Source organism: Dryas octopetala, chromosome 2, assembly GCF_963921425.1.
Source record: "Dryas octopetala chromosome 2, drDryOcto1.1, whole genome shotgun sequence".
Taxonomy (NCBI): domain Eukaryota; kingdom Viridiplantae; phylum Streptophyta; class Magnoliopsida; order Rosales; family Rosaceae; genus Dryas; species Dryas octopetala.
Window position 1 is genome coordinate 15459033 of NC_141367.1, and position 10488 is coordinate 15469520.

General features: G+C 35.6%; 2 protein-coding genes and 1 long non-coding RNA gene across 3 annotated transcripts; all 3 read right to left on the minus strand.

Moving 5' to 3' along the window:
- Positions 1–802: 802 nt before the first annotated feature.
- Positions 803–2328, minus strand: LOC147293413 (uncharacterized). The gene is made up of 3 exons (XR_015120453.1): positions 1981–2328; positions 1761–1878; positions 803–961 (listed from the first exon to the last, which is right to left on the minus strand). It is a non-coding gene; the product is annotated as an uncharacterized LOC147293413 (long non-coding RNA).
- Positions 2329–5137: 2809 nt separating this feature from the next.
- On the minus strand, positions 5138–8380 carry LOC147293414 (Acyl-CoA N-acyltransferases (NAT) superfamily protein). Its single transcript, XM_086234284.1, has 5 exons — positions 8037–8380; positions 7763–7924; positions 7563–7658; positions 6438–6558; positions 5138–5458 (listed from the first exon to the last, which is right to left on the minus strand). The coding sequence occupies exons 1-5, from the start codon at positions 8301–8303 to the stop codon at positions 5289–5291; spliced, it is 816 nt and encodes a 271-aa protein (XP_086090410.1). The 5' UTR covers positions 8304–8380; the 3' UTR covers positions 5138–5288.
- A 663-nt stretch (positions 8381–9043) lies between these two features.
- LOC147293415 (uncharacterized) lies at positions 9044–10114 on the minus strand. Its single transcript, XM_086231066.1, has one exon. It carries the CDS (start codon positions 10112–10114, stop codon positions 9044–9046), a length of 1071 nt encoding a protein of 356 aa, XP_086087192.1.
- Between the last annotated feature and the right edge of the window lie 374 nt (positions 10115–10488).

Here is a 10488-nt window from a genome sequence, read left to right on the forward strand (position 1 = left end):
AACATGTCTTCATCAGGTAAGTGCTATTCACCAATCATCTGATATGCAAGCATGTATTGACCCGAACATAATTGTGCATGATTCATATAGATCTTTTATAGTGTGTATGCTAACAGATGTATAAGTGAATTTACATGGCCAAATACCTACCCAAATAAAGCCATCAGATCTATTCTAAACAACTCACCATGCTGGCAATAGCTTTCTCTCAGAAAATACTTCTCTCAAATTAAATTAATTAATTCACTAGTCCACTACACAGAAATAAAAGAGAAGAACAAACAGTAAAAAGAAAAGCACTACAAGAATCACTTAAGTAGTCTAGAAGCACGAACAATTTACAAGAAAATCCTTGGAAATTCAAGCGCTTGTGTAAGACATGCATTCAGAGGAAGAACTAAAAACCTACCCAATAGGAGCCACCTCCAGAAAAATAAATCTCAGTGGATCACGTGTCACAAATAGCTCAAGAAGATCAACATACAGCCAATATGATAGCACTTGTTGGTCGAATAGCACAAGCTAATGTAGCAATAATCAAACCCCACTTCCTTGATTCCAAGGGAAGTTTGCTGGAAGAAGGCCTAATGCAGGGCCAACAGTACAGGCTCACAAGGGTAAGAACAGTCTCCAAACTATTTGATAATGTGCGAGTGAGACAGAAAAACATGAAAAAATTTGTCAATTGTGAAAAGAGCTGTGATTGAGTTAAGTGCATATTCTAACACGAAACCTGATGCTTACAATAGTGCTGTCTGTCAGTAATAGTAATTGAATTTGACTATTAGATGTAAACATAGAGTTGGATATAAATATTATCATTCAATGTGTAAAGAACCCCTAATACAAAAGGATACAGCCCATTTTCAACGCAATCACCAAAGAGGATGACAGAGAGTTTATACAAGTATAAATTGCCAAATGCAGAAAATATGAACTAACACAACCATGGAGCCTTGACCTTCAAAACATAGAACACAGATAATCATAAAAACTTCAAAAGACAACAAGGAGAGCAACAATTACTTTGCATATGAAATTTGATTTCATTTGAGGATGCAATGTAAGCAACAAGAAACCAATGGAAAATGGGGAACCTTTCTAGAATTACCAATGCAAATCAAAAAGCTTGTTTTAGTCTTTCTGAATCACTTGACGGCAACATTTCATAATAGCTCATTGAAATTTCTATAAACAACCAGGAAGATAATGTAACGCTCAAAATCAGAGGAAAATTATTTTGACAGGTATAACTAACTATTTAAAAAAGCTAGACTTGACTAATATACTTATGATCACCCATGGAACAGGACATTCTTACGAATCACTTACATGCATTACGCACCAATATCCTTATTCTATTTACTGTCAGAATAAGGTCAAAGATAGATTAATATCGAACCCAATATTACACAAATAATTTAGCAGAATTTTTCCTGCTTTAAAGAAGTAAGATTTTGTTGTAAGGAATTAGTTCAGAACTTCTTTTATAAGCTCCTAAATTTCTAGAAATGAGGCTTCCACTTTGTAAAACAACATTGGGACTCGGAATTAATTTTTTCAGTAATGCATCTGTCCAATGTTCATTTGATTAATCAGCAACAAGAATGAGTTTTTCTCTCTATTAGTCAGCCTAACATACAGTTCATTAGTACCAGCTCTTTCCTTACACATAAATGTAGATAATTTGCAACAACATACATTATAGCCTAATGAAGAGTAGTTGAAGACATACATTTGTGTAATTACAAAGCCATTACCATGAGCAATGGGGTGTCAAGACCCAACAAGGCGAGCACTTTGTAAAGGAAGGCAAAGAGTAAAGGATGTAAGTAACTACGAATTCCCTTTTTCCACTCCCACGTCAAATGGCCTTACCTGTCATTTAGAAAACAGGAAAAGCAATAAAAACAAAAACCCATTTCAGGATTTGCTTGATTACCTTTCTAAAACAACAATTTGCAACGAAATTAGTGTTACTCGAAAGCGATGTGGTGTGCAACTTCAAGGGCTTGCCAGTGCTCATCTGGGTTCAAATAGGTCTGAACCAACAGAGTATTTGAAGGAATTGAAGTGTGGAGCATAGGCTTTCTTGGTTGAGCCTAGCAGATTGAAATGTGGGGCTTTCTTTTGTTGTGGGTCTGATTTTGAAGGAATTGGGTCTTGGGTTGTGTGTCTCTGATGATGTTGAAGCAGCAAAACTCTGTCTTTGCCTCATTGCGTCTGCAAATTGCTCCCCAGCCTCTCCAAGATCTTCTGTGAATAAGGCAAAGCTCAAATGATTAAGATGGAAGTGGAACTCGTTTAATCTGCATTTTAATGACGGGGTTAAACAACAATATGATGCCGTCAAGTTTATTCTCCATTCAAGTTTGAAATAGAATCTTAAAACATAATATGATGCGTCATTTATTATAATTATTTATTTATTTATTATATTTATTGTTAATTTTTTTATTAATTAACTATCGTCCTTTTATTTATTAACATTTGATTGTGTACAGTACAGTGTAGAAACAGTATTTGTTTCCAACCCCTCTAAAAAATAAGTCTTTTTTGGTCTTTTAGTTTAAAAAAAAAAAACAGATGACTGCTATTTCAATACAATTTTTGTTCTCACAACACACCTATAATACTTTTTATTATTTATAATTTCTCACTAAATACCCTAACATTTTCATAAAAATAAAATAAAAAAGTTAAAAAACCACCCAAGAACCCGACCCGACCCTTCTTTATCCAATGACTGGACTTATCGAACTTTGTCATCCTCGTCCTTGTCGTGTCTCCTCCCTCACAATCTCTCTCTTTTTGCATCATCTCTACTGTGAGAGAGAGAGAGAGAGGCGCCAACAATAGGTCCAACTACCAACAACGGGGTGGCAGGGCTTGGATCAGGTCTTGGTTATCGTTTCTGCTATTTTCTTTTACTTTAGTTTTAAAATTTTGTGTCTTTTATGGTATTTTAGTATTGAGGTAAATTTGTAATTTTAAAAATTTAATGAAAATGTGTATAGTGAAAAGGTATGCAGTGTTCAAATAGCCGCTATAACAAAATTATAGATAATTAGGCTTAGATCTTTTAAAAAAATAGTTTTTAGATGAAAACCGGAGATATTTTAAAATTTATAAGAAAATTTTTTTAATTCATAATAATTTATAAGAAAATCCTTTTAATTCACAATAATTTATAAGAAAATTGTTTTAATTCATAATAAAGTCTTTTTAATTTATAAGAAAATCATTTTAATTTATAAAAAAGTTTTTCTCTGATTTGAAAGGTATTTCCCCACGTAGGGTGTAGAGTGGCTTTTGCAGAGGCTGCATGTTAGGTTTTAACTTCAAAATTTTGGGCGGAGCGCAAAATTTTGGAGTTAAAATCTAACATAAAGCCATAAAAAAAATGACTTAATTAAAAACCTAAATCAATACCGGTGTTAGTCTAAGAAAGACTCATAAAATGAACTGAACTCTAAATCTTTCAAAAAATTATAAATAAAAAGATCAAACAAAACATGCTTTTGTGAAAGGAGGTTGGAGGAGCTCTTCCACCAGAGTTGGAGGCAAGTATTGTTCCAAAATTAATTACACAATACTCACAGTGTTAGCAACAATGACATGCATGTTATAGTATCCAAACATGTATAAGATAGGGAAAAGATTTGGAGCCTCAATATTTGTGCCTCAATTTTATGTGGTAAAATTAATTGGTATGCAACACAATTTAATTTTGGGATTAATGCCAATTTGGTTTCTACACTGTTATACTTGTATGAGTTTGGTCCCCAGGTTTCTAATTTAAAAAATTTAATCCCCATACTTTTTTAATTTTGCCAATTGAGGTTATTCAGTCAATTTACACACTTTTCGTCCAAAGTTCTGTTTGCATAGAACCATGTGTCATTCATGTGCCCTCTTTTTTTAGGGCTGAATGGTCACTTTAAACTATACTATAACTCCACGCGCGTTTCAGCCCTACACATATTTATTTGATTTCAATTTAAATTAACTGAACAATCCTAATTGGCAAAATTGAAAAAATCTGGTGACTAAATTTTCCAAATTAGAAGTATGGAGACTAAACTGATACAAGTATAATACTTTGGGGACCAAATTGGCATTATTGGTAATTATACACATCACAATATCAAATTAAAATCATTTTTATTAAAAAATCATCTTATCCTCTAAAATCTAATAACGCTAATTCATCTTTACCCATTTTTCTCATTCAATTTCTTCTCCAAGACCCTTCCAATCCTATATTCCTAATTCCTAATTCATCTCATCTTTCAATTCCTTAGGTTTTAACTTCTTTTTTATAATAAAAATAAATTTTTATATTCTTTTATATCCTCTTTCAATCATCTAAAGGGTTAAAATCGAAGGAGAATGTGAGGAAGTGGGAGAGAAATTGGGGTTGTGGGTGTGATTAATTGTTGAAGATTGGCTTTGGGTGTTCAATATTAATTTTAATTTGTGCTTTTCAGGAAAAAAAAAAAAAAAACTTACCTATAATAGGAATAGTGGCTGACTTGACATCCATGAGATAATTTTTATCTTGAAATTGAAAAAAAATTTATGTAATAAGTATAAAAGCATATGTATCATCATGTTATTGAATTAAGATGTCAAATGAGTTATATTCATGTTAGATAAAAGTTTGATTCTTAAAATTCAGCAATAATGACACAAAGGCAAGATGCCTAGGATAGTTTTGATTATATTGAGGACAAACTAGATCCAGTTTTTTTTTTTTCTTACTGATGTCCAGTTTAATGGACAAGACATATCACGGCTTACTAGTATGAGCAGTTACCTGGCATAAAATTGGCTTCCCCATTTTTGATTTCGTGGTTTTCAGTATACTCTTTTCTTTTGGCCACGTCTTGCGTTAAGTCTATCATATGATGGGCTTGTCAAAGTGATAAAGGCTGTTGGAAAATGATTGCTGGCAGAGATAAACAACATGGTTCTAATGGTACGATGGGAGTTCAGTTCACCCAAAAAAAAGAGAATTCAACCTAGCTTGCAGATAATACAAAATTACCAAAAATATAAAATTCAATAGCACCATAGCCAAGGAGGTCAATTTGGAATTCAGATTATGAGAATACAAACTTTCTTGGCCAAGTGAGAATATAAACTTTTAAAACCCAATATATTGACATGCATTTACATTTCAAAGATGAAAAGAACAATTTATGTTCAGACTTGTGATAGTTTGCTCGAATCAATGCACAATCATGACACTTCTAAATGATAAATTGATATCAATATACTGCAAGTCATAGTTGCACGCCCGGGATACCAAACCACAAAAGTATCCTTCTTGGCCGATCTAGGAACCTGGCCTGCCATGCTGGTTCATCGCTTTCATAAACGAAACCACTCTTCATGTACAACTTTTTTGCTGGTTCATTGTCAACGGCAACATGAACATATAGATCACTTATGCCTGTACAAATTCCAGAAACCAGTTGAAATATTGCATAAGTTGGTCTAATTTAAAGATATTGTGCTATGTATAATTGATTGGTTAATGTCACCAACAAGAAGCATATGCGCATTCCAACATGATCAAGATCCAAAAGGAAGAAAAGAAACATATTGTAGAAAATTAAAGCAGAAAAACTGTAGATCGAGTCCATATATACTCCAGAGACGGTTCCCCAGAAATCCCACGCAAGCAGAAAGAAAAGAGAGGGAAAGCTCAACCCCCTCCCAAACCAGCCCTAGAAAAGGAAAAGGAATTACTCTTGATATGAGCTTCGAATCACAGACCAAGAGAGTAAGGCTGTTTGTTTCACTAAATTAGCCCAGTGATGTTAATTCTCATTTTGCGGCAGGTATTGAAAACAACAAAAAACAAGCATAAAAACAGGAAAATAAACTAAAACATATAAACGTTTAGATAATCAGTAGTCATCCTAGTGTTCATCCAATTATCACCATCACCATTGTAGCCAAAAGGTTTAACATTGCTATGGCAGTGCAATTATACATTTCAATAAAACTGTCACTGTGATTAAGGTGTTTCACATCTATGTACATATGTTATATAACTTTCAGAGATGTCCCCCCCCCCCTCACCTTTTTTTATCTTGGCTATGCTATATAAAGTATTTAGTATGGAAATCATTTACTCATGTGATCACTACTCTTATAAAGTATTCCTGTTATTTTTTCTGAAAAGTAAACTATCAACACGTCTGCCCAAGTGAAGGATAAGCATAGGATTGTGAGAGCATTATATATCAAAAGAAACTCTTTGATCATATCTGCTATTTCTGTGGAAATAGATTGGGACAATAACGATCTCTGGAGCCGAAAAGCAAGAGAGAAGTAAAGGAGCATGGTACCGACAAATCTGAGTATATGTGGATGGTGTTAATCAAGGCAGTGACCATGGTAACAAATAATGTCAAAGTTCTTACCCCATTCTTGCGCAACTAACTTTGACTTTGCAACAAGAGCATAACCTAAACCATTTCTATGCAGTTCCTTGGCAACACATACATTGCTCAGATATGCCCTTGCAAAATCAGCTCCAATCCCCTGTTGAAATGCACTCCTAAAGTTCAGCCATTCTTGTAACATTCTTTTGAAAACAAAACAAAAAATTAGAAATTACATTACATTTGCAAAGGTGTAGAGACCAATCTAGTAAATCCCTTCAAAGACAATAAGTGCCACATTGACAAACCATATAAAATCTAGACCATTCAACCAAGGTCAATGAATCTGGGTTTTAATTTCTTTAAATTTCTAATCCGCTTAGACTAACATAACTGCGATTGGGCTCAAATCTTACCATTTATGATGCAGGAGCATCTCCTAGGGTTCCAAGACTTATTATTTTTTTTTAGTAGCTTTTTAATTTTTATTTCCTAGCTGGATTTAGAGTCTAGTTTCCATATTTCATTAGGTCTTTAAGGTAATTTTACTTTATCTTTTCCTAGTTAGCTAAGGTTTATTGTTTCCTAGTCAATTGAGGAAATTGTTTTCCTATATAAGCTTAAGGCTTAGGCTGTAATAGACAGTTTTTTTTTTTTTTTTGGCATAATATTATTCAGAGATTTCTGATGTGAGAGTTTCTCTTAGGTTCCTAACCCTAGAACTCATTTATCTAGGTTCCAACTTTGATTTTATAGCTTTTTCTCTCTCTTTTCTACTGTTATTGCTGGATTTTCCTTTCTACTGTGGTTTTTGCCCTATTACTGGAGCAAGACAGCAGCCTTTGCTCCTGTCCTGCATCAATTTATGTATTTAAAATAGAACATTATCTACACTAAAGAAACTATTACAACATATGCATTCTTTAGCAACCATAGCACATTGTGCTTTTCTTTCCCAATTAGATATAATTAACATACTCACTGGATAATCAATTATAAACATGTACTATGATGACCATCTATTCATCTGGGTTCATGGGGAAGAGCTATAAAAGTATAAATCCAACATCCATGGAAGAATATGCTACTTGCTACTTTATTTGACCATAAACTCCAAATGGGTTGACTTCAAAAGTTGAAAATATATGACTAAAAGACAATTACCTCTGGTCTGATTCCTGTTATCTCATCTGGAAGACTTACACACTGATTAAGATCAAGGGTCCCAACTACTACTCGATCTTCTCCATTGCTGGAAAACTAGAGTACAAAAAGAACCAAAAAAACCCTTCAAATTTACAATTTTCTCAACACACAATGGAAAGAATTGAAAATTGAAACACGGGAATTGAAGCAAAACAAACCTTACATGCAGTACATAAATCATCTGAAGCCGAAAGGGTCGAGAGCTGTGACAATGGGACTGTAGCGTTTATGCACGAAACTCTTCGAAACCCCTTCCTCTTCCCACCAACGCGTTCCTTCATTGCCTCGAACTCCCTCTCCGCCAAGTACTTTCTGTGATCCTAATACAACTTGAGAGACAACCCAAAAACCACCATCAATATTCAACATACAATTAAATTTAACTGCGAAATTGTGCGGTGTTGATTTGTGTGATTGGTTGGAGGGGCAGACTTGGAGGCCGAACGTGGTGGGCTTGAAGTGGTAGAAGGAGCGGACGCGGAGACACGCGGCGGCCCAGAGCTCGTCCTCGGAGGACGACGACCCGTCGGAGAGAGTCAACGTGGACGGGTCGACCCGGTTTCTGGGTACGGATTCCTTGTGGGTGGTGCAGACTTGGCAGGCGGTGATTGGGCGGCGACGGAGGAGGAGAAGAGAGGCGGTGGAAGTGGAAGCAGAGAATTGGGTTGGGAGTGGATGAGGAGAAGATAGAAGCGCCATTTCTTTCTTTTTAGAACTTTAATTATTATTATTGGCTATTTATCAATTATCCTCTCTCTATGGATTGACTGGTCTTAATGTCTTATGGACCTATGGTTTTCATGCTTCTTCACGTCTTTGCTTTTAAACAAGGAACATCAAAGTAGCCTATGGGGTCCATTTCTCCGAAAATATCACTTAAAAACCAAAAACAAAGAACAAATTTAAAGTGTCCATCTTGCGACGATCAATTCTCGAGGTAAGGCCTTCCACTACGGTAAACTCATTTTTTGTGACCCAAAACTTATTTTAGGTCATAAATAGTGTTGTGATTCAATTCTCACTGTAATGGTAATATGACCCATTTTGAGTTACAGTGTTTTATACATATTTAAAATATGACTAATATTGATCAAGTGATGTTTAATTTATAATTTAAAGTATAATAAAAATTATTATATTGGTCTTATTTTAATGAAATTTTTAAAATAAAGTCAATATTGAATATATTTAAAACAAGAAAATTTCATAAATTAGACAACATAATCTTACAACATCGGCACTTCAACAACTATAAAAAACAAGAACAACACGATGATTTAAAGAAAAAACAAGAACAACATGATGACTAAAAACAAAAACAACACAATGATTTAAAGAAAAAACAACACGATGATTCAATGGGTTGGAGCAAGTGGTGGGTTCCCCTCTCGGATCCAGATGTGCTCAATCAAATTGGTTTTTAGGGATTCATTGACATTTCAGTCCCTAAGCAAATTCCGACAAATATTCATCTCAGGTAATGATGATGGAGCGGCACCAGTCGAACATGGTTCTACACCTTCGTATTCAACTTTTGCCCTTCTAGTGCTCGCTTCTAGGTTTATTGGGTCATCCTTACAGTCATCCTCAAGGCGCTCATCCTCCATGATCATATTGTGTAATATTATGCACGCCTTCATGATATACCCAAGCTCAATCGGACGCCAATAACGAGCAGGTCGTTTCATAATCTGCCATCGGGCTTTTAAAATTCTAAACGCCTTCTTCACATCCTTCTTGTATCCCTCCTGTCGAGTGGCAAACAACTTGTGGTGGGGAAGAACGAGACTGTGCAATGTAGTGATAAGAGTTAACCATTGAGGGTAGATCCCATCTGCAAGAAAATATGGAATGGTGTAGTCTATCCCATTCACAGTGAATTTCACCATGTGGTTCCGGCCTGAAATCATATCATCAAAGAGATGCGAACAGTCCAGCACATTGATATCTATCCCACGGTAAACAGCTTGCTCGGCCATTGGGCAATTTTGCCATACCCAATGCATGTAATTCAAGCTACCAATCATACCTGAAAATCCTCTACGGCTCCCTTTTCGCAAAAGTTTTCTCAAATCGGTCGGGGTAGGCCTCCGGAGATACTCTGGTCCGAAGACGTCAGTGATGGCTCTCACGAACTTCAAGAATGACTGTCGTATGGTGGTTTGGCTAATGGTTATTGACTCTGAGACCAAATCATATGGAATGTCATATGCCATCACCCGTAGTGTCGCAGTCACCTTTTGGTGAGGTGTGCAACCCACTCTACCGATGACGTCAACTGTTGGACGGAAACACTCATCCTGGAGGCAAACCGCTTTGAGAATTCTATTGAATAGTGGTTGGTCCATGCGGTATCGCCTGCGGAAAGTCACGGTGTCCTCGATTGGCAAGGGGATGAAGTAGTTGTCCATGAGACGTTCGTGGGCGGCTTCTCGATTCTGGTGTGTGTACCGACGACTTGACGAAGTACCGCCATGCCTTGGTGTACCGGCGACGACGGTATGACCCATTGACACGATCAATTGACCCACCATCTCATTCAACATCAAAGTTCGAAGACGAGGAGGAGGATGAATACACATACAAATGATTCATTTTAGTGTTTATGAAATGAGAAATGATCCTGAAATAAGATTGAGTGTAACATGGTAAATATAGTGGTATTTATATTGAAACCACATGCATTTGAGATAATGAATGAATGGTCCACATTCATTTGCTTTATGATGGTGTAGCATTTCATGCACTTTGATTGAGTAGTCGTTTTCATCTGCAGTAATAATAGCATGCATCAGTCTTATCTACTGTAGAGCATGCATGCATTTATAGGAGTTGTACCATAATAAGTGATAATCCAATGTTTGGTGGAAATGCAAACATGACT

Excerpts from the sequence above, each read along its gene's own strand:
- LOC147293414 (XM_086234284.1), bottom strand. The coding sequence starts at position 8,303 with ATGGCGCTTCTATCTTCTCCTCATCCACTCCCAACCCAATTCTCTGCT. Across the intron at positions 7,925-8,036 it reads CCACCACGTTCGGCCTCCAA|GATCACAGAAAGTACTTGGC; the intron begins GTCTGCCCCTCC and ends AAGTTGTATTAG. Across the intron at positions 7,659-7,762 it reads ATTTATGTACTGCATGTAAG|TTTTCCAGCAATGGAGAAGA; the intron begins GTTTGTTTTGCT and ends TTTGTACTCTAG.
- LOC147293415 (XM_086231066.1), bottom strand. The coding sequence starts at position 10,114 with ATGGGTCATACCGTCGTCGCCGGTACACCAAGGCATGGCGGTACTTCG.